Source organism: Zeus faber, assembly GCF_960531495.2.
Source record: "Zeus faber genome assembly, chromosome: 8".
NCBI lineage: Eukaryota > Metazoa > Chordata > Actinopteri > Zeiformes > Zeidae > Zeus > Zeus faber.
The window spans coordinates 7,188,266-7,210,950 of NC_137195.1; the positions used below are offsets into that span (position 1 = coordinate 7,188,266).

The 22,685-nt window shown below is 46.2% G+C and overlaps 1 protein-coding gene across 1 annotated transcript in view; it reads right to left on the reverse strand.

Moving 5' to 3' along the window:
* The window catches only part of thsd7ab (thrombospondin, type I, domain containing 7Ab), a gene marked incomplete at both ends in the record, with an annotated part of 117,993 nt that overhangs the window by 40,882 nt on the left and 54,426 nt on the right, over positions 1-22,685 (reverse strand). The window contains 6 exons of the mRNA XM_080005798.1: positions 10,668-10,896; positions 12,417-12,452; positions 12,811-12,849; positions 13,182-13,376; positions 16,992-17,195; positions 19,031-19,186. Coding sequence (XP_079861924.1) covers positions 10,668-10,896; positions 12,417-12,452; positions 12,811-12,849; positions 13,182-13,376; positions 16,992-17,195; positions 19,031-19,186 — 859 coding nt within the window. The remainder of the gene's footprint in view (positions 1-10,667; positions 10,897-12,416; positions 12,453-12,810; positions 12,850-13,181; positions 13,377-16,991; positions 17,196-19,030; positions 19,187-22,685) is intronic.

Consider the following 22,685-nt stretch of genomic DNA (forward strand, 5'->3'; position numbering starts at 1 on the left):
GGCCCATGCGGGGTCGGGTCCGACGCCCCCCCCCCCCCACCGCCTCGTTAGGGCGGCGTTGTCGACGGGCAAATTGTAATAATGCGACAGCGACACAAGGAGATATTTATTTGAAATACCAGTTGACAGAGCTAAATCCCTCTCAAGCAGAACAAATCCCGTAGCGGGACGGTGCTGGGGAATTGTACCCCAGCAAAAAAACCCCAAAAAAAACAGCTGCTGGAGATGCGGCGGAGGGAGAAGAATGAATTTACATTTACATTTGCCGCTTTTATTTACCGCTCTTTTCTTCGAGGAAGGTTGTTCCTCCAGGATGCACATTTGCCGCAGGGCCGTGTTGATTTGTGGTCGCCTCTCTCTGGCTGATGGCTCTTCCCTGACTCCCTGACCGAACTTCACCGCCGCTGAACCCCTTGCGTGGTGCTTGACGAGGTGTTACGCACTAAATTGTGCCGATGAGACTTCAGGACATTGTTCATTTTGACAATGTTAATAAGATGTATGCGGCATACCGTACAGGGCAGAGAGTTTTACTTGTCTGTAGAAGCCCGTTTGGTGAAAGTGCTTCAAAAAAGACCAGAATTAGATTTGACTTGAGTGAAACCCCCCAAATTTCCGCAAGCTGAGGGGAGTATCCCTATGCCCCCACCATCCCTCCCCGCACTAATTGTGTCCTAGTCCCACTAATGACGCGTATTGTCCAAATTTGAATGATTAAAATTCAATTACTTCCGAGTTTAGGAAAAACAGGCCAGGCTTGTTTGCAGAGTATAATGGCAGCTGGGAAAGCAGCAGCCTGCCGTCCGCGGAGCCAGTGTTTGGCTGTAATATCTTTTGTGGATTTGTTTTCCCATTGATTTTCTCTCTTGTCGGGCTTCTTTGTCATCGCACTTGTGTTATTAAATTCACTATTCTCTTTGGTTGTCGTCCTAGTCAGTGTTATTTGTTTGCCTTCTTTACCCAGCCAGATGGTTTATTAAAGGTCCGCTGGTTTATTTTGTTCTTTCCTGCAACTACTCACATTGGGGATTTTTAAATTTATTTTTTATTGTATTTGTCTCATATGTGCTGTATATACTGTAGCATGGGATGAGGAAAGATAACACCATTAATCCATGGGGGAAACTTGTTTTAGAGCAAGAGAGCGACAGAACAGGGCAAGTCAAAAATAAACAAATAAATAAATAAAAATAATATACGGTATATATATTCTGCTAGATAGGTGTGTACATATTTTATTTTTTCTTTCAATTTAGTTGATATATTATATATACAGTATATATTTATACGCAATCTACTCTATACTGTATACAGTTTATATCAAATTAAATGAAAGAAGAAATAAACAAATATATTAAATAATTACTGTCTGTTAACGGTATAGTACTATACTCCTCAACCCCCCACCCTCCACCTCTTTGCCACCTTGCTCTTTCTCCCCCCTATCTGACGCTGACATATCCAATCTCCTCCTCTCCATCCGCCCTACTACCTGTCTCCCAGACCCTGTACCGTCTCACCTTCTGCGGGTCATTTTCTCCCGCCCTCATAACCTCACTCTCACACATCATCATCCTCAAGAAACACTAAATCACAGTCACGTCACTAAACCCATCACACGTAGAGAATTACAGGCCTGTCTCTCCTCTGCCATTCCTATGCAAAACACTTGAACGTGCTGTATTTAAATAAACACATTTTTTTTCCTCACACAGAATAACCCGTTGGATGCTAACCAGTATGGCTTTCAAAGGCGCTCGCTCCACTCAGACTGCCCTGCCGACGGTTGTGGACACTCAGTACGGTATCTGTTCTGATTTGTCTTGATACAACCGCAGCCTTTGACACTGTTAACCGTCATCTTCTCTTTTCCAGCCTTTCTGATCTTGGTATTACAGTTGATGCGCAGTTCCTACAGGGTGTCGTGGAAGGGAGAGGTGTCCAAGTCTCTCCAACGGTAAAGACCGGTGTCCCACAGGGATCTGTGCTCGGCCCTCTTCTCTTCTCACCGTGCACCTCCTCACTGGGTCCGCTCATCCAGCAGCATGGTTTATCCTGCTACCACCACCCAGCTCTACCTCTCCTTTCCTCCAGGGGATACCACGGTCTCGGCAAGAATCTCGGCATGCCCTGTAGACGTCTCTGTCCAGATGAAGGAATGCCACCTCCCACTGAATCCCTCCAAGACATAACTCATCATCATCCCGGTAAGTCCAACCATTCAACACCACATGAATGTTCACCTCGGCTCCTCATCATCAATACCATCCAAGTCTGCTTGAAATCGTGGGGCAATGATTGACGACCAGCCAACCTTCCACGATCAAATGTCTCACGATCCTGCAGAATCACTCCATACAACATCGGGAAGATCAGACGGTACCTGTCGGAGCGCTCCGCACAGCTCCTCTTCCAGGCACTTGGCATCTCCCGACGAGACTACTGCAATGCGCTGCGGGCCGGTCTACCAGCACTGTTAAACCACTGCAGATGATTCAGAATGCAGCACGTCATGTGTTGTAGTGTGGTGTGTTGCGTGACGAATAAAGACTGTTTCTTCTTCTCTTCTTGTTTCTTCACGCCTCTCTTCGTCGCTCTCCAGCTGCCCGTGTCAAGTTCAAATCGTTGATGCTGGCCAACAGGGCAGTCAATGGATCTGCACCCACATACACCGCATCACGTATCAGGCCCCAACCCGCTCTACGAGCGGCGGCCGGTGGTGCCTCCGCTGCGCGGAATGAGTTCTCAATCCAGACTCTTGAGAACTCAGACTCTCATGCGTGGCGCCCCAGTGGTGGAACGAGCTGCCCAGCTGGTTACGCTTTGCAGGGACACTCACACAACCTTCAAGAAACACCTGACGAGCCTGCTCTTTCAGGAACACCTGAATACCTGATCCTGTCTCAGCAGTGGCCATCTATTCTTGTTCCCGTTGAGGTTGACGAGTTCAAAGTTGTTGTTTTGACAATACATGAACACGTGAGTTGTTGATGTTGACGAGGATTTAAGCTGTTATTAGGCTACTGCACTTACATTGAGAAAAACAATGCACTCACGTAAAAAGAAAAAACAACACTTTATTTTTTAAATTCTGATTACTTTCGAAACAATGTTGCTCCAATGGTCGATGAATGCTTTGATCGTTCCTAGCCTCTCATGTAAGTCTCAGACAAAAGCATCTGCTGAATTTAATCTAAATGATTCAGGAGGTTTATTCGTCGCATACATATACAAGCGTTCATACGTGCATGCAGCGAAATGCGTTTGCAACGCACCCGGAGATTATGCACAATAGTTACTAAACCGAACAGCATAGCTAACCTAATACCTACCGAGCTAACTTACTGAAACAAACTGATTCCTAAAACGTAATGCAGTAAGTGAATAGAATAATATGAATAAAATAAAATTTAAATTAAACAAGACTCAAAAAGACAATACAAAGTGGGCGTACAAAATAGAAGGGAATAGAGTTGTATATGGGATGAAAGTTAACAGCAGTGCATGGGTATTATATGAACAGTAGAACTTGTAAATATGTTGATATAGTTAATATGAGCCATATTGGGTAAATATATCTATGTATAGTCTGAGGAGATAGTATAGTATAGTATATGTTAATAATTATAATCGTAGTAGTAGTAGGAGCAAGAATGGTCTTACCACTCCCAACTCATACGACTCATTCGTGTCATTTTGTGATTACATTTAGCTTTTTATCCTTGCCAAGGTGAACAAAACAAACTACAACTATACAACGGCTCCAGGTCAGTTTCCAGGCTCCAGTCGGTGTCAGGACTCCATAACGACCCTTAAAACGCCTCGATTTGCTGGGGGCCGCGGGCCTGTGTTTTACGCTGCGCTTCTTGTAATCTGCTTCTCATGAGCAGATGGTTGAGGGAAAAGAAGGAAGTCAAAGCAAAGAAATCGTCAGAAATGTTTTTTCTTTTTTTTTTTTTTTTTTTTTTTTTTTTAAATGGGGGGGGGGTTATAGACAGAAAAAAAAAATACAAACACGAGGTCTGGTGAGAAAAGATAAGGCCTTAATTAATTTAATTGTAGAAATTACAGACAACACAACAAGAACATCATTTGTTTAATTTGGCATAAAAAAAAGTGCGTGTCCTTCAAGGCGGCCCGCGGCGCGCTCTCTCTCTCTCTCTCTCTCTCTCTCTCTCTCTCTCTCTCTCTCTCTGCCCTCTCGTCCTGAGGACTTTCATCCCTTCATCACCGCCGAACGCAGCGAGTAAACACGGCGCGCGGCGAGGGGGAGCTGATTGCCTGAGCACAGCGCAGGCGGCGTCTGCGAACCAAACCGCTCAGTTTCTCCCTTTTTCTCTCTTTTGTTTTTCTTTTTGTGTTGTTTTTTTGTTTTTACGCCATCAATGTGATTAAGCAAACACGCGTTCAGGCCACATTCAGCAGGCAGATAGTCAGAATCAATAAACGCTACTGTGTGTTTTTGTTATTGTTTTTGTTTCTATCTGCCTCGGGAGCAGCTCTCCAGATGAGATGGTAGGAACCCGGGCCCCAGTCGCTGACATATTTGTCTCTGTCGTGACTTTCTTCTCTATCAAGCTTTGACAGTAAGCATTGGTGTGTTTGTGTGTGTGTGTGTGTGTGTGTGTGTGTGTGTGTATGTGTGTCTGTGTGTTAATAGGCGTGTGTGTGTGTGTTAATTGGCGTCTGTGTGTGTGTATGTGTGTGTGTTAATAGGCATCTCTGTGTGTGTGCGTGTGTGTGTTAATACGCGTCTGTGTGTGTGTGTGTGTGTGTGTGTGTTAATACGCGTCTGTGTGTGTGTGTGTGTGTGTGTGTGTGTGTGTGTGTTTGACATGCACCCTGTGAGGTTCACTGCCTCCAGGTTTTTTGAACGAGACAGCTCAGATCCCCTTGTGAACGACGCGGGTCACATCTGCATATACAGCGTGGTGTTCTGGAGGGTGAGGCGAGGTGGGGCAGGGTGGGGTGGGGTGGAGTGAGGGGGCTTTGTTTGTTGGGGGTCTCCAGGGTTTCACTGATCAAGCGAACCTGTCAGTTGGATTGTTCCAGATAAAGAGATCCAGAAAACTGCAACACATTCAAATCCAAACACCTCCCCGAGCGCAAGGCTATCTGTCTATCTATCTATCTATCTATCTATCTATCTGTCTGTCTGTCTGTCTCTCTAGCCATCTGTTTGTCTCTCTATCTATCTGTCTGTCTGTCTCTCTCTCTCTCTCTCTAGCATCTGTCTGTTTGTCTGTCTGTCTGTCTGTCTGTCTACTTCCACAGCAAATGGTGTCTGTAACAGTTTTAAATTGTGAGGATGCCTGTTAATATACATGTCGTGTCAGTTTTTACACCTTCCCTCCTTTTCAGACATGAATATTAATTTATTCATTTACTTCCTTTTCTACTTATTAATAAATAAATTTCTAAAAAATGTATTTAAAATGTGTTTGTTTATTTGTTGGTTAAGAATTAGTTTCATATTTTCTTTATCTGTATTTCTTTTTGCCATGATTATCTACTGTATAATGTGACGCGCATGCTTTGTGTCTGACTGGCAGGAGGGTTTCCATGCAGTCAGAGCTGTGTCCTCATGTTGATTTAAGCTGAAATGCCCGGGGCCGCCGGTGGAAAATCCACCCCTAAGACCTTCAACGCCAGCGCTTCCCAGAGACGACGGGAGCCGGGCGACCTCGCGGTGAGAGGATCGGGACAGTGAAGCGCAGCGCTTGTTGTCCACAGACAGACAGCTCCTCTGGAAACCACCGTCATCCACCACGCTGTTTGAATTATTTTGTTGGATACTTTCTCGCTTCCGCGTTTATATGCTTTTTGTTTGTTTAGATGGCGGCCATTGTGTTTATAAGAAAATGTTTGATCAATAAATTGGATTTAAACATTACATGGCACCTTTAAAAAGAAAGGGCGACATGGCCCATGTTTTTTAAAATCAGTAGGAATTGCAAATCATTTAGATTGTCTCAATTTAAATGATTGTATAAAGCCTTTCAGAGAGTCTTTTAAATATATATTTCTAATGGACAAACTTTGTATATATTTTTTAAATCCATGTGCTATTTTATAAAAAAAACACAAGAAGAACAGCAACTTCCACTAGTGAGGTTTCCTTTCAACCTGCGGAGGTGCCTCTTGCCGAGGTCAGGTGCTCTTGGCAACCACATTTCATAAGTTAAAAAAAAAAAAAAAAGTGACTTTCAACAAACTTTTTGAAGTAGTTGCCAAGTTGGCAACTGCGCAACAGCTGTTGCACGGACTGAGGAATTGTAATCATACCGCTGCGATAACTCCGTATGTTTGGAAAATGAGTTATCCTTGCGCATTGATTTACTCTGTCAGAAATGCTGAAATGATTACTATTTGGCAACCGCTTTGTCGTTCTTGGCAACTGACAGCCGAGGCTGACGCACGCTTCTGAAAGCCGGGCCGTGGCGCACGAACTGCAGTGGAATGGTGGAACAAATGGAGTCGCACTTCAGTTTCAGTTAAAATACAAACAAACATCTACTTGTACCGAGACCCTCCCGGGACCCCTCAATCAGGACATTTTTTCCATTTCATTTTGTTTGCTTTTTTTATTTCATTTTTTTGAAGGGTGCCGAGGTTCTGTCTGACTTCTGAAAAAGGTGAAACGCGGATTCCAATTCTCTCTGATTGTGCAAGTGAAAATCAGGTCCGTGGTGCGTTTACTGGAAGAAAAAAAAACTCAAAAGAACCGGCGGAGGGGCATATAATGACATCGTTACAAGCGCATATGCTTGGACTGCAAAAGTGCACGAATTTCCTATATCATTAACTCTAATAAAGAACTGAATAAAAGCGAAACCGCCGTCTTAGTGCGGCGGTGTTAACGGCGGGCATAAAACTATACGAGGGAATATCGCACACTCTGCCGCCCCGGGCTCCTCCCATCACAGATGGAGCGAGAACGGGCAGCGGCCGTCTCTGTGCTTCCCCTCCTCCCGGCTGCAGCCGGAATTTAGGGGGAATGCGGCGAGCGTCTGCTCCCAGCCTCTCAACGACACCTGTTTTAAATAAATCAGAAGTTACTCACAGAAGAAGAGGAGGGATTATCGGAGTGAGCCGCCCTCGACAGCCTGCCGGCCGCCGCCTCTTCCCACTTCCGGAACCCGCATCTGCACCGGTGCCTCTCGGGCCTCGCGTATCCGGGGGACGGCGACCTGAGCGTCGAATTGTATCCTGGGTTTCCAAAACCATCACATATCTTGTGATCCGGGGCGTCTGGCTCCAGAGCCGACGGGTCAATACCCCATAATAGCCCACCTTTCAACCGGGTATTAATCTTGCTTTATTACCGGGTGCGTCCGCTGTGAATCACATTTGCCTTGTACCAACGCAATCCCGCCCTGTGAATAATTGATCCTCCCCGACGCCTTGGGAGAGGTGCGGAGACGGATCATGAAATATTCAAAGGTCTTGAATGAGACAAAACTTACAGACGGAGGCCGAATTAAAAATAAATTAAATACAATTTAAAAAAGATCAAATGGGGGGCAGAATGCCGGTCAATTGAAAACCGCCTCTGATCAAGGGCAGCAGCGCCTGCACCGGCATTATCTGCCCCGCCCGTCTCTCGAAAAAAACACACGACTAGAGTCAATAAATGCCGCATACATCCAGGGCGTGGAATCAACGCCGGGGAACTTTGTGGAGGCGGTTCGGTAAACTTTGCGACGGCGTCCCGCAGGGGGGCGCGGCGGCGTCTCCAGCGTCTCATCTTCCCAGTGATTAAATTGCCTTAAAGTATCAATTCCATCTAATTACCGCCATTATCATCAATGGCAAATCAGGAGGGCCAAAAATGGCTGGGTTAATTAGGCTTCCGGGGACCTTGAGATTATTTATTTATCTGCGGTCGCCTGCGGAGGAGAGATAGGGATTGTGAGTTAACTTCACGCCGAGGCTGCTGAGCTCGCTTGCCAGTTCTGCCGAGCCCCTTCTTGTTTCTTTCTCTCTCTCTGGCTCGCTCGCTCTCACTTTCTTCCCCCCCCTTGCCGCTCCCGCTCTATCTACGCGGACAGGGACGCGGGCGCGACTCAACCCCTCCGCCTTTTAAAAAAAGGTAAAAAGATACGAGAGCTAAATCTAAGTGCATTTGCGGGTCTCTCTCTCTCTCTCTCTCTCTCTCTCTGCTTAATTTTCTAGTAGGGGAAGCGAAGATGGCCATCTACCTCACGAGGAGGAACAAACTGAGGGGAAAGGACAGTGTTTTAGGAAGAGTGTTTGTAGCGCTGGTCAGGGCCAGAGTCCTGATTGATTTTAACTTTCACAGACTGATGAAGAGTCTGGACGTCTTCATCAAGCTGTGGTGTTTTAACGACGCCATCTGTTCCCTGGTGGAGGACGACCTGTGCTTCCAGTCTGTTTTTAACGTGTAGGACTCTGTTAGTGAACCAAGTGTGTTTGTTGTATTGTCTGTAACGGTGAACTAGAGAAAATGTTAAAATAAAGATGCTTTGAAAATCAAAAAAAAAATCTCTCTCTCTCTCTCTCTCTCTCTCTCTCTCTCTCTCTCTCTCTCTCTCTCTCTCTCTCTCTCTCTCTCTCTCTCTCTCTCTCTCTCTCTCTCTCTCTCTCTCTCTCTCTCTCTCTCTCTCTCTCTCTCTCTCTCTCTCTCTCGCATCGGCTGTTGGTTGCCAAGATTGACGAGACAGTAACCAAATTGTCATCATCTTTATAATGTGTGAGTGATTACGATTCTATGCTGTATAATTATAACCCATATTTCAATATTCAATATTCAAATGTGTTCCAGCAGTTTTGACAGAGTGAATCGATGTACCGGGATCGTAACATGAATTTTGAAACATGTGAAAGACTGGTCAACCATGGAACCAAAGCTGTTTGGCTGGGGGCAACTGGACAACAGCTGTTGCCAGCCTGTTTCCAGCCTGTTGCCAGCCTGTTTCCAGTCTGTTGCCAGCCACAATGCAACACGTTGAATTGTTGGACAACAGTGGTTGCTCAGTACCTTGTCCATGAGGTGAGGTATCATCCCTCTCCAGAGCAGCCAGCGCTGATGCTAATCTCTCAGGAGACTTCACAGCAGCCGAGCTAAAGGCAGCAATCAAAAAACTGAAGCTGGGCAAATCACCAGGTCCAGACAATATCCACCCAGAGTTTGTCATGCACCAAAGTGAAAGAACATCTCAATGGCTACGCACATTCTTCTCATCATGCTTCCGGAGGTCCAAGCTCCCAAAGACCTGGCGCCGTGCTTCCGTCATAGCCTTGCCAAAGACAAACAAACCCGCCGAAGACCCGAAGTCCTACAGGCCCATATCCCTGCTCTGTGTACCATACAAGATTCTGGAGAGGCTGATCCACAGCCGCATTGAGCCAGTGGTGGACCCTCAACTCCCACCAGAACAAGCCGGCTTCCGCAGAGGCACTACTCACCCAGGACATCGAGGACAGCTTCCAAGATAATGAGAAAGCTGGAGTAGTATTCCTGGACCTGACAGCCACTTATGACACTGTGTGGCACCGTGGACTACACCTGAAACTGTTGAGAACAATCCCGGACCGGCACATAGGGAGATTTATCATGGAGAGGCTATCTAACCATAGCTTCATCCTACAAACCTGTGAACGGTGTCCCGCAAGGCTCTGTCCTCTCACCAATGTTATTTAACATCTATATTCATGACCTGCCAGACACAACATCCAAGAAGAACGGCTATGCGGACGACCTGGCCATCATGCTTCGATGCCCAACATGGAAGACTATGGAAGAAGGCCTCAACCGAGACATGGGCCTCCTGGCAGACTACCTCCAGAAGTGGCACCTTCAGCTCAGCATGGGCAAAACAGTGTCTGCAGCTTACCTTGCAGGTTCAAGTCTCGCCATCCCTACAACAAGGCAGCACAAGAGATGCTACAGTCGATCCCTGACGACTTGTCCAAGGACGCCTGGCTGGCAGCATCCTGGAGACAATCGTGGGAGACAGCTGCGCCCTCCCGCAACCAACAATACATCCGGGACCCAGGAGGAGGTGTAAAAGGAGAAGACATGCCACGCCACCTATGGACCTCGCTGAACCGCCTGCGTACTGGCGTCGGACGCTTCAAGTCATCTCTAAAGAAGTGGGGCCTATCCGACAGTGCGTCATGCGAGTGTGGCGAACCTGAACAGACTGCCGAGCACATAATCACCAGCTGCCCCCTACACAGCCCACCCTCAGAAGCTGGCCTTTTTGACCTAGGACTGGAGACGAGGGTGTGGCTACATGACACTGAGTTGGCCATCTGATGATATATGAAAGAAGAAGAACCTTGTCCATACTCGTGTATACATATTATTCATTATGTACAGAAATATCCAACTATATTCATATCCATACTTATACTCAGTCAACACTGACATCCTTACTGCCTTGCATGTTTACAGCCTTTCTTTGTATTTTATCTTCCTCGGGTCTATAGAGCACGTTTTGTATATTCTATATATCGTTTTTCTTTTTGACTGTTTTTCCTGTTCTTATGCTACACATCCGTCCGCACTACAAGGCACCAACTATTACCAAGACAAACTCCTTGCACCTGAAAATGTGCTGAGCCCAGTCATGACGATCTGCTTCTGCCTCTGCAGAGCAACCACCTTCCCCCACCACGGATACAACACACGCAGCTCTTACTTTTTGGGCGGCACCTGCCCCACGTTGACACGGACGCAGATGACCTTGCGGGTCTGCAGGCCCATGGAGCAGGGAGCCGGTCCGTCCACGGAGCCGTTGACAGCCGAGGAGGTGGGGTCCTCGCCGCAGGGGCCCCAGGGCCCCGTCTGCCAGTGGTACACGGTGCAGGCGTGCTCGTTGCAGTTCCGCATCTCCAGCAGGGCACTGCTGTTTGGACACAGAGCCCCCCCTGCACAGCACACAGAGGGTAGATTACACCTTTAAACTGCCTATCTATCTGTCTGTCTGTCTGTCTGTCTTGGACACAAAATTACTTGAGTAAAAATTAAAGATGAAATTGCAATTTCTACTTAAGTTAAAATACTTTCTCTTAAATGTACTCAAAGCATCAAAAGTAAAAGTACTTGTCTTTATATCAGTGCCCTGATGTTATACTCGAAACACAACGTTTAATGCTACTGAACCTTTATTCCTGTAGATCAGTGCTCATGCATATCTTACAATACGATTACAATTTACAAAGAAATGCACAAGGATACCGAGAGTATCCTTGATGGGTAATCCTAAACGTGTGTGGAATAAAGTAAATTCGCAGAGTAAAAAGTATAGGTATTCGCTTTTAAAGCGACCGGGGTGAAACTGGAAAGTCTCAGTCAGTACAGTACTTTCCACCACTGCATTGTTTGGAACTATAGGAGGTGAGGAGGCGAGATAAGTCAGCCCGAAAAACCACGCCCCTCTCACCTCCCTCCCTCCCTCCACGATAAGCAGCCAGGTGTCATCACGCCAGCGATCTGGGCTCAGAAAAACGAACGCGCCGTCTATTTGCAGCGACGGCTGGCAGCCGGTGACAGCGGCTCAAAAGCTTCACACCCGCTGCGAGGCTCACCCCCACCTGCTTCCCCGTCGCATCTCTAATGCATGAGGGTCCGGGCATTTTCGTTTCTTAAGAACCCCGAGTCTTATCTCTCTGCAACTCCCTGCAATTTCTTCTCCTTCTGCGGCGGGAGCGGTCGCGGATCGATGGGGCTGGAGGGGGAGGCGGAGGGCCCTCGCCGCGTTAAAAGTAATTGCATTCACTTAACAGCCTGATTGGCGAGTGATTGAAAGGCACCGTGGGAGGTGGGCTCCTCCCCACCTGTATTGTTTCCCAGGTCGGCTGGGGTCGAGCCACTCAACGAGCTGCTGATAATCCCCGCCATGACGGTAAAACCCTCCTCCACCCTCCATCAGAGCTGACTAACAGTTTGGCGATGCCGGCGATAACACTGCGATGACACAGCGCCGCAGCGATAACAATTTCCAATTTCCAGCTGGAGGACGTCTGTTTGTTCTACGTATCTGGCGGAATATAATGGAACAATGGAGAAACCCAGCCGGACCAGGAACGCCAACGCCGATCGGACAGCTAGTGGAGTTGTTTTTTTGCTCGTATTTACGTGGCATATACGTTTCAGCCATTCGCCGGCGTTTTGACAAATTCCACAAACCATCCGTAATCCAGCGGGCAATCTCGGCGCTGGCGGGGTTTCCATTCTCAAAACTTAACTCAAGCCAAATGGCAACACAAAGTTCCTCGAAACAGTTCCTTATGTTTGTTGACACTGAAGTACTGATGAAATGTTGTTTCATCAGTACTGATGTTTATTTTTATTTTTTATTTTTTTTTCCTCCGTCCATTATATTCCTTAACTATGATCTACTGAAGCTGAAGCTGCAGTTGTATATGTATGCGGGTGACGCTTTTACCGAAGATCTCCGGAAACTTGGGGACCCGTGAAAGACCTTTGGAAAACACGGAGAGTGGATTTATTCAAATGCTGCTTCGACACCAAACTAAGGTTACCACAGAAAGAAAGAAAAAACAAACAAACAGACTAACAACAACAGCACCTGACACAATAAGGATATTTCACGCATGGCTGCCAAGGCCCAACCGGGGCTCAGTAGACTCTGAATCAATTACGGCTTCCCTTCAGGGTGTTATGATAATTCTCGGTTTAAGAAAAAAAAAATCACACCAACAATAAAACAGACGAACAAAAAATAAACTTAAAACAGTGATGCTTTTTTTTAAGCTCGCTAGGCGGGAAGGGTCACTATGGGTTAACTGTGGCTACGGGCAAACAACTCCAGGTATTACCCTCCATCACTGTGATCCACGCCACCACCATGGCGGTGACTGTTCGGGGAGAGGCATTTCGGGAACATTAAAAGGGGGAGACGGAGAGACAGACAGTCAAGCAGACGCACATTGGGAGAAAGAGGCTTTTGCCCGGAGAAAGCGGATCTTAAAAGGCAGATAAAAATAAACAAATAAATAAAAAGTTTAAAAAGTGAGCTAGACAGACAGAAGTTATCAGTGGGATCAGATTAGGACGGACGCGCGAGGCAGGCGAGTGTGAAACCCAGCCGATCGCGGCAAGCGACGGCGAAGGGCGGCCCCGGAGGCGCGGCTGCGCGTCCAAGCCCGACGCCGTCGCCCCGGATCGCTTCCCCGCACGGACCCCCCACCTTCGCCGGCGTTGTAGGCCAGGACGGAGCGTGTCCTCATCTGCTTCCCCTCCACGGTCTTGCTGGAGCAGGTCTGGGAGCAGGTGGACCAGGGCGTCCAGTCGCTGAGGACGCAGTCCCTCGAGCACGGCACGTCGCAGGCCACGGGCTCTGTCGCCGGCGTCGATGCGCAGAGGCCTCTGTCCACGTCGTCCCCTGGTGCCCAAACAACAGAGGTGTGACGGCGTGACGTGATTAAATGCATTGGGAGGAAGGTTGGACAGAATAATTTCTCGGACTTCACCGACTTACAATTTGGTTGTTTTTAATGCTCGCCGATGACGCGCACGTAATTTTTCCTTATATTTATGGTTTGAAGCGTTTGAGGATTTCCTCCCCCACAAATCTACTCTCTCCAAATTCCGATCCAATACAGTTTTCCTTTATTATCATACGACATAGCAGTGGAGCAAACGTTTAGAAAGCCCTGAGTGCGGGACAAGTGTTTTATAGATTATCTGTACAATATTTATATTCATGCGCTCTTAACTGTGTTGCATCTGCATGTTGAACGAGTTTTGGACACGGAAAGAGCAAATCCACACGTGATCCCCAGACTTAACACTGAAGTTCATTTATAATTCATGAGCGCCATCTCCACTATCATCATTATTAAACCTCGTGTATTTTATCCGCGCTCTCATCATCACCACATGCTGCGATCAAACCAAACAAAGGATATCTTTTTCCCTACACGGTAAATCGTGAGTCATTTGAAGCTCGTTTTCTTTTTTTTTTTTTTTTTTCGCCGTTTCGGGGGCCGCGCAGGGAATCAGCGGCGCCTCTGATGTGGGTTTGAGCCCCTGAGTCTGCATTGAGGTGCCACCTCGACGGGAACCCGGCGACCCAATCTCGGCCGAAAAAAAACGCGGGGGCATGAAGTATGGGAGTGACAAGGAGCCCCGGCGCTTTCTCAGGCTGATCCGGTGCGGAAAACAAGAAAAATAGATGAATGAGCAGAATCCCCCCTCCCCGTCCCCGCTGAGAGAGAAACATCCTGGCACTCAGCCGCTCGACACAGGGAACGCCAACAGAGGATTAATTGGATTAACAGGATAACAGTGTAATAACACATTTCTACCGATTGCAGAGAAGCTATCTGGTGAGATTGAAGCGGTCTCAACCCAACGGACGGGGGCGGGGGCGCCTCATTTGCCTTCCATTTATTGCAATATTTCGATCGTTGTTTTAAAAGTCCCTTCAGACGGAAATGCGTTACTGCAGAATTCAACAACTGCATGAAACGACCATGGTCAGCGTAAATTATTCGCATCAGGCGGACGGGTAATAGCCGCGGCGGCTCGAGCGGAAATCTCTGTTCAATAACATTTCCATCGACCCTCGTCCCCGCCCGTGACGTGACGCTCGGCCCCCTGGACTTTTCATGCTGGTGACGTGGAAACGCCCACCGCTGGAAACCCTTTCCCAAAAGGAGAAAAAGTAAAAAAGTAAAACTCCAAACGGGACAAATCAATTTTCATCAGATTAGAGTGCAGTGGGTGTGCTGGAATCGATAGGCTGCGCGGTCTGGAGCCGAGGTAGAGAAAAGAGTGTTTTTGTATTTTGGAATCTGAATGAAATTGATTGCGAGTGGATTTGATTTGCACGTATGAGGAATTTATCCAGACGGATTGCCCAATTAAAGCTTTATAAACAAAAACGGACAAACAGTTTGGCAGCAGTTTGCAGCGATTTGAAATATATATATATATATTCAAATATAACTTGCTCGTGCACGGGGCTGCAGCCGGGTGCGGGGTGTAGGAAACCAAGCGCTCTCTTAATGTGCCAAACTCTTGAGAGAAGTCGGCAAATTGGATCTTGGAACAAAGACTTACTGAGAACATTAAGACATTCTGGGTTGCAACAAGATTTCCCATAATCTTAGAGTCGCATTTTAACACGACGGGCGAATATGTAATACACAGTCCGCAGCACAGCATAGGGAAAAACTAAAAAAACAATGTTGCGCTGTCGCTTATTTGGTGCCTTCATGTCCACCAGGCTGAGGGAGAGAACCGATCCACGGAGCATCGGCGATCACCTCGGTGCCTCGGCACCTTCAATTAAAAATTCACTGTAATAAAGTGCAGCGGCTACAAATCAGGAGTAGAAAAGGGCACAGGAGGCCCTGGGACCCGGGGGCCACAGAGGAGTCGTAAGATTTAGTGAGAGGAAGATTAAATTGTGCGTGCAGGAGTGGGAGAGGGAGGGAGAGAGGGAGAGAGAGAGAGAGAGAGTAAGGAGTGTCAACGCTGAGTCAGACCGTCTTTCAAATGGGGATTCAAACTCAGACTTAATTGTATTGGCCATTTGTACTTGACATATACAAGGAGTTTCACCCTATGAATTAAAAAAATAAAAAAATAAATAATATATATATCTCATATATGTAGCAGGGGGAGCGTTGACAGGGGACCTTGAATAGAAAATGAAGGATGAAGAGTAAAGAGTTAAGTCACAGGGGTAATAATTATATATTAGAGAGATTCATGTGGTAAGTAATGGTTATTTTATCTGCATATGGGATTCCTCCCTTTGTGGCCCCTTCTCATGTGGGAAGAGTTTCTCTGGGAGTTTTCGCGTGCGAGTGCCATTGAATTCTATGTGCAATGTGGAGCTTGTGACTTCGGGGCCCTTTCCTCCCTCATTTACTGCAATAACTATGACAGGAAGGAGGCCACGAGACCAATTGCTGTTCCAGTTTTCCTGGACATAATTAACTCTGTGTTTTCAATACAGTAGTATCTCGTCTTACGACTGCATCTACGTACGACTAATCCAAGATACGAGTACCGTATTTGCAGTTGGAGCGTCGGCGGCCAGTCAGCAGTCAGTCAGTAGTCAGTCAGCGGGCGACCTACATCGTGTGTGCACGTAGTTCGTGGCTTATCAATATTTTTTTCATATTTACCGTGTTTGTGCTGTGTATTTTGTTTATTTTCACCCTTCATGATTAGTGCTAAGAAGAAGGAGGATGGGAAAAAGAAAAAGGCAATGACTCCCATTGAAACTAAGAAGGATATCATAGAAAAACAAGAGCGTGGTGTATATGGGAAAAATTGCTTCGACATACGACTGTTTTAACATACGACCGTTCCTACAAAACCAATTACAGTCGTAAGTCGAGGTATCACTGTACATGTTGTCAACTGATGTTTATGTTTTTCCATGTACAAGTTGTTTGGTTCTATGTTTATTTTTCTCACCCGTGGTGATTCTCCCCCTCTTGGAGTAGTGATTCATTGTTTATAGACCCAAACATGGTAAAATAATTCTCCAGAGAGGGGGATTGGCGGCGGTTCTGTGTAACAAAAAACTGTGCTCTTGTCGTCCCACAGCTCGCCCACAGGACAGAGTTATTGCAGCAGTTTTTGACAATTTATGAATGAGTAGAGAGTTGCATTGCAGGTTGAGAAGTATAACTCCACTCTGTCCTAGATGCAATGGCATACAAATACTATGTGTTGTTTGCTCAGCATGCTGACAGCACAGGTTAAAAAAATAACCAAAAAAAGTGGTTGCCAATGGGGCAACCAGACCGCACAAAATGGCTGACAATGGCCCAAATCTGGTTGCCTGGGTCAACCGGGCAACTGTTAAAGCCGGGCCCGGGACATGTGCTCAATAACCCCAACATTGCATCCGTGATTAAATCATCATCATCATCACAGCTGCAAAATACATCTAGAATGCAGAGTAGCACTGCAAATTGAATACATTTCGGGATATCTGATCATGAAATTCTATAATTAAGACACGTTTACTTACCGTTGCTGCTGACGCACTGGAGCTGCGGGATCTGTTTTCCGAGGCCGCACGCCCTCCCGTCGTCAGGGCGACAAGCGTCCAGGGCGACCTGTCTCCAGTTGTAGCAGCTGGGGTCGTCGCAGGGGACGGCCTCTACCAGGTGAGGGCAGTTCCCCGAGCCCCCGGTGGGCTCGTTGGTGATCAGACGCTTCCGCATCTTGAAACCTGGGGCAAAGCAAAGGAGGCTCCCAAGAGTCATGAACCTATGAGGGAAAAGGGGGTTTGATGACGGGGGTTCAAGGTGACGCTGGAAATCGAAAGGAGGAGAGCTGATAATAAATAAAGAAAGAAAATGTGAGATTTAAAAAGTTTGGACTGAATCGGTGTCAAAAGCCAACATGTTTGGAGCGAAAGCGGCCCTTGTCAGGGTGCGTGTCAAGGTGTGGCCCTGATAATGTGGCCAGTCGTCAGGCAGAAGAGGCGCATTGTACAGAATGAAAGAAATAGAAAAAAATACAGGATAACAGAGGAAAATAATAAATAATTCAGTACATAGTGTAGAATGTAAAAAATTATGGAAAATGGATTGAAAGCAAATCCACAGCAGAATGGAAAACATTATATATGATACAATATGTCTCACACATATTACGTCATATCAGCGTATTAGCATATTTACTCAAAAGAAACCTCATTTCCTTACAAAGTGTTGCAGAACTGCCAGTGGATAAATGTTTGAAGGAAGACCTACTCATCAAATTAAATAATTACCAGAACCATAAATTCTTACATGGATTTGGGGCCGCATGGATCAGGAGACGTGTGATTTCTCCTCCATGAGTTTTTCAGATTGTGTTAGCGAAGCCTTGATCGTGTCCACAGTAAAATCATTTTTTTGATTGAGGAAAAAAAAAAAAAAAAAAGTCTCATGAGAAAATATATGATATATTCCGTGTTTGAAAGCAGGGATGCAGCTCTGGGGCTGGCCGTTGATATAATTTCTCCCTAAATGCCCGAAAGCTTACTGCATTTACCAGCCCGGTTTAAAGTGTTCATCCAGGTGAATATCATTTGAATCTATCAAGCAAAACACCTTGATGTGGCTCGGACCCGGCGGGCCGTCAATTTCCTATGAACTGCAAAAATAACAAAGGAAGGAAATAACATCAATCTCACCTGTCAGCAAGTGTGCGTGTGTGTGTGTGTGTGTGTGTGTGTGTGTGTGTGTGTGTGTGAATGTGTATGTGTGTGTATGTGTGTGTGTGTGTGCGTGCGCGTGTTTGGGAATGATTCTGTGTGGATGCACTGTATGTCTAGTATGTATGTGTGTGTGTGTGTGTGTGTGTGTGTGTGTGTGTGTGTGTGTGTGTGAATGTGTATGTGTGTGTATGTGTGTGTGTGTGTGCGTGCACGTGTTTGGGAATGATTCTGTGTGTATGCACTGTATGTCTAGTATGTATGTGTGTGTGTGTGTGTGTGTGTGTGTGTGTGTGTGTGTGTGTGTGTGTGTGTGTGTGTGTGTGTGTGTGTGTGATACCTTAGTGACTCGGGTAGTGTTTGCCAAAAACACGCTTCCCAAAATAAATAGTCATCTGATATCCCACATTTCATCAGGTCTACCGCGTTGGGCCTCATGCACATCGGGAGGTCACTCATGCGCCATGATGTGTTTATGGTGATATTATTGTATTGTATTGTAATACCCTTTGAATTTTGTATGTCTGTGGTAAAATTTGCATTTTGACCAAAAGGTGATTTTGGTACAGTAGACGTCTGGAGCCTGGCAGCATCTCGGTAAAGCTTACTGATGGGACCGAGGTACTGAACCGTACGACGATTTCTCAGGTTTCTGCCAGGTGAATAGAATGACAAAAGACTGACGTAAAAGAGTGACGTACAATTGTTGTTGTTTTTTTTTTCCATTCCATATGCTTCTGTGTCAAAAAAGCCTAAATCCTCAATGCTCTCTTAACATCTGGTATGTGTGATACGACCCTCGGCATCGGATCTGCGGCTCGTGTTGGGCTGATAGCGGTATCACTGCGGTGCGCCCGCGTTACCTTTCTTCCCGGCCTGGTCCTCGCAGTTCTCGAATGTGCAGGGTCCCCAGGCCCCCCAGGGGGACACATCACACTCGGTGGGGCAGGGGATGTGGCACAGCTGGGACTGGTTGGGGCCGGGGCCCTCGCACAGCCGGTTCTCCACCGGACGGGAGGCTGCAGGGGTACAACGTGCCATTAATTATAATCTTGCTGTGCATGGAGGGGGATGTATATATGGGAAGAAACGATGGAGGAACCAACGTCTTAAGCGACAAAATACAGCAGGAGCCCTGTCCACTCGCACACCCACTCGCCCGTGCACAGAACACACGCACGCACACGCACACGCACACACACACACTCACACACTAACTTAAGACCTGAGATTAAAGGTCTCAGGTTAGCACGCTCTTTGTTCCAGAGGGCGGCACCTTAATGACTAAATGCAGCTTCCCTGGATGTAATTGTTGGTTTAAATAGCCGCGTGACGACCAGGCACGGGCGCCGCGGAAGCCAATGCTTAACGCGAGCAGAAGGCGAGCGGGAATACATTCAGGAAACAAAGACGGAGCCAAACTTGGCAGCGCCGATCCGCTTCCCTGGTCTGGAGCCCGCGCCGCCCCGGCTTCATTTCCATCCGGCTCCCTTTTGATGTTATTATTTATCTTTACAAGAGGGATATTTTACGCGTCTCGCACGACCAAAAAAATAAAAAATAATTTATTCGCTTTACTTACTTTTATTCCCGCCATAAAGTCTCAGAAGAGAACACAACACATAACAATAACCCCCCATCCCCCTCGCCCCCCACTCCCCATCCCCAATGTACAGGCATAAAGGAACACCTCCTGTGAAGTGCTGCCATGTCGTACTATTTCCTCTTTGTTTTGTTCGTAGTGCACCCTATTTGCTTGTCAGAGTGATAAATTGGCCGTGATTATCCCATTCACCGCCGAGTGAGAACACAGAGCGCCGGGCGAGGCCCGCCTGGCGGCGGAGGTTCGCAGGGAGGGGGACACGTTATCGCCGCAGCCGAGGTGCGATCGCAGAACAATGCCGGCGTCGCGCGGGCCTCATGCATATTCCATGAAGAAAGGTAATTCATGCATCTGGAGCTCCACCGCCCTCCTGCCGCCGCCGGTTGGGTTTGAGAGTCCAACGCACCCGAGGTGCGGTGTTTCGAGGGCTGGTCTGAAAACTCCTGTCATGGAAGAACTTTTGCAGGAAAAAATAGAAAGCTGAGATCTCTTGGAGAGGGGGGTGAGGGTGGGGGTGGGGGTGTGTGTAGGGGCGTGGGCTGTGGAGGGGTGGAGGGGGAATTCAGATGTGTGAACGACACCTTTATAGACGTCCCGTGCAGAACGTGCCACAGTTAATTAATTGGATGTATGGAGTGTCTGAGTGTGTTGGGCTTGAGGGGTTTTTATGTTTGTGCGTGTGTGCGCGAGTGTGTGTGTGTGTGTTCCCATGACTGTGCGTGTGTGTGTACGTGTGTGCGTGTGCACGCGTGTGTATGTTGACATGCAGGTGTGTTTGCAACCGGCATGTTGCTGCCGGTTTCAAAGACTGTCGCTTCAAAGCCCTGTTATCTCTTCGCTTGCAGGTTGTCCTTGTTGATAAGAGCGGGGGCCTGTAGACGCCTGTTAGCCCCCCGCACGGGGCCACGCAGCCTGATTGAAACTTCTGTGCTTCTGCTCATTGACAGAGACACACGTACATGTGTGAACATTAAAAAACACGATAAAAAACAATAATATGAAGCAATATATATAAATTGAAATATGTATGGATAAAATATAAAACATAACAAATAAAAAAGAAAATAACGTGAAATTATATATAAATATACTGTATATATAAATTTAACATTTTCTTTACTCATTGTATTGTCTTTCCATGGCTTTTTATAAAACAAATAAGAAAAAAAAAAAAAAAAAAAAAAAAAAAAAAAAAAAAATATATATATATATATATATATATATATATATATATATATATATATATATATATATATATATGTGTGCAGTATGTACTGTATATATATAAATTTAGAAATATTTTAGGAATTATGTCTTTCTACTTTTTTATCAAAAATAAAATTCAATCTCAATAAATTAAATGATTTTTTTTTTAAGTCTTCGCTCTCAAGAACGTAACTGTCCATAAGGCGTACATAGACGGAATAAAATCCATGCTCATTTTTACCCAGATTATATTTAACGTGGTAAAACAGAATCAGTATTTTCACACAAGCGGTTGACCCATTTTTAAACCAATGCATGGCATCCGTTTTTTTGAATAATACTCACACATCTGCACCTTCCCGGGTCCGACCCCCGGGCTGTGATCCAAGCGTTGCATCAACAGGTGCAACGCGTTCGTTTCACACGGATCGCTCACTAATTTCACTCGCCGCGCCTGCCTTTTGAGGGGGACATTTCTGTATAGATCTAAAAAGCATCCCACCTCACCTCGCTCTAATCTACCTTTCATCTCCACTGATCAGCGCCTGACACCTCTGAGCTGGGCTGCCAAGGCTCTCTGCTCCTTTTAACTCAAACTCTTTCGTCAAATTGAAGCGGTCAGGAAGGTATAATTGGCTGTTACTCGAGCTGCTACTTCTGGGAAATATGATGAGGAACATTTTGTCCTTGATGGGATTCGTCAAAATATGAAAAAAAAAAAGAAAAAAATCTTTTTATAATTAATATTGTAGGCATGAATAGAAAAAAACCCCACATACTAAAGTTAAAGTTATTTGAAAACCATTGGCTTAAAAAAATGCCATATTACTTGCAACCAACCAAATTACTCGAAGCAACGTCGGAAAGATTAAAGAATTTCTGACGACGCAGCACCGGGTTCCAAATTGTCCCTTCACTTGGCAAAGAATTGGATTTGTGTGTGCTTTGAAATGGAACCTTTCACTTAGTTAACCTGAGTCACTTGATTCCGTGTACTTCTGCTAGTCCTACAAGACGTCAAAGCGCTTAAATCCCAGAGAGCCGAACCGTAATTCCCTCAGAACTGTACAGTGGGGAAACGAGTGGGGCTTTTGAAATGCAAAATGGATAATTCCTCTTTTAAATGCACCGAAAGCCACTACAGTGACTTTGCTGAGCAACTGGTTATTGGTTAATCCAGAGAGCTACACCCACTGCAATGCCACATCCATCCATTTGTGAATACGAAATTAAGGATCAGCAGAGTTCTGGTCTTTGTGCGATAAAGAGGGGGAAAAACAACATACTTTTCCCCATTAGGCCTTGTAATGGCGTGCACGGTCTTCGTTTCTCCTCATTATCCTGCATTGACAGCACTCGAAATATATCTCACCCACATGTGGCTTATTTCTGTCTGCCGGCAGAAAACATGCAAAACAAGCCTCCCCTATTCCATTTGAGCCCAAACGTGTGGATGGACGCTTCTCTGAGAGAATGCGGCACTTTGTTGTAATATGGTTCCAGTTCTTTTTTGCATTAGGTGCACGGAATTATGAGTCTGTTTGAAAGTGAGGTTAAAAAAAAACCAAACAGAAAAAACAAAAAACACTAAAAAGTCTCCCGAACCGAAAATGTTGAAGCTTTTTCTTTCCTTCCCTTTCCCTAATTCTGCTTTGCAGGTGTAGGCAAGGACCTGCGAGAAAAACACGCTGTAATCAATAGGTGCGAGA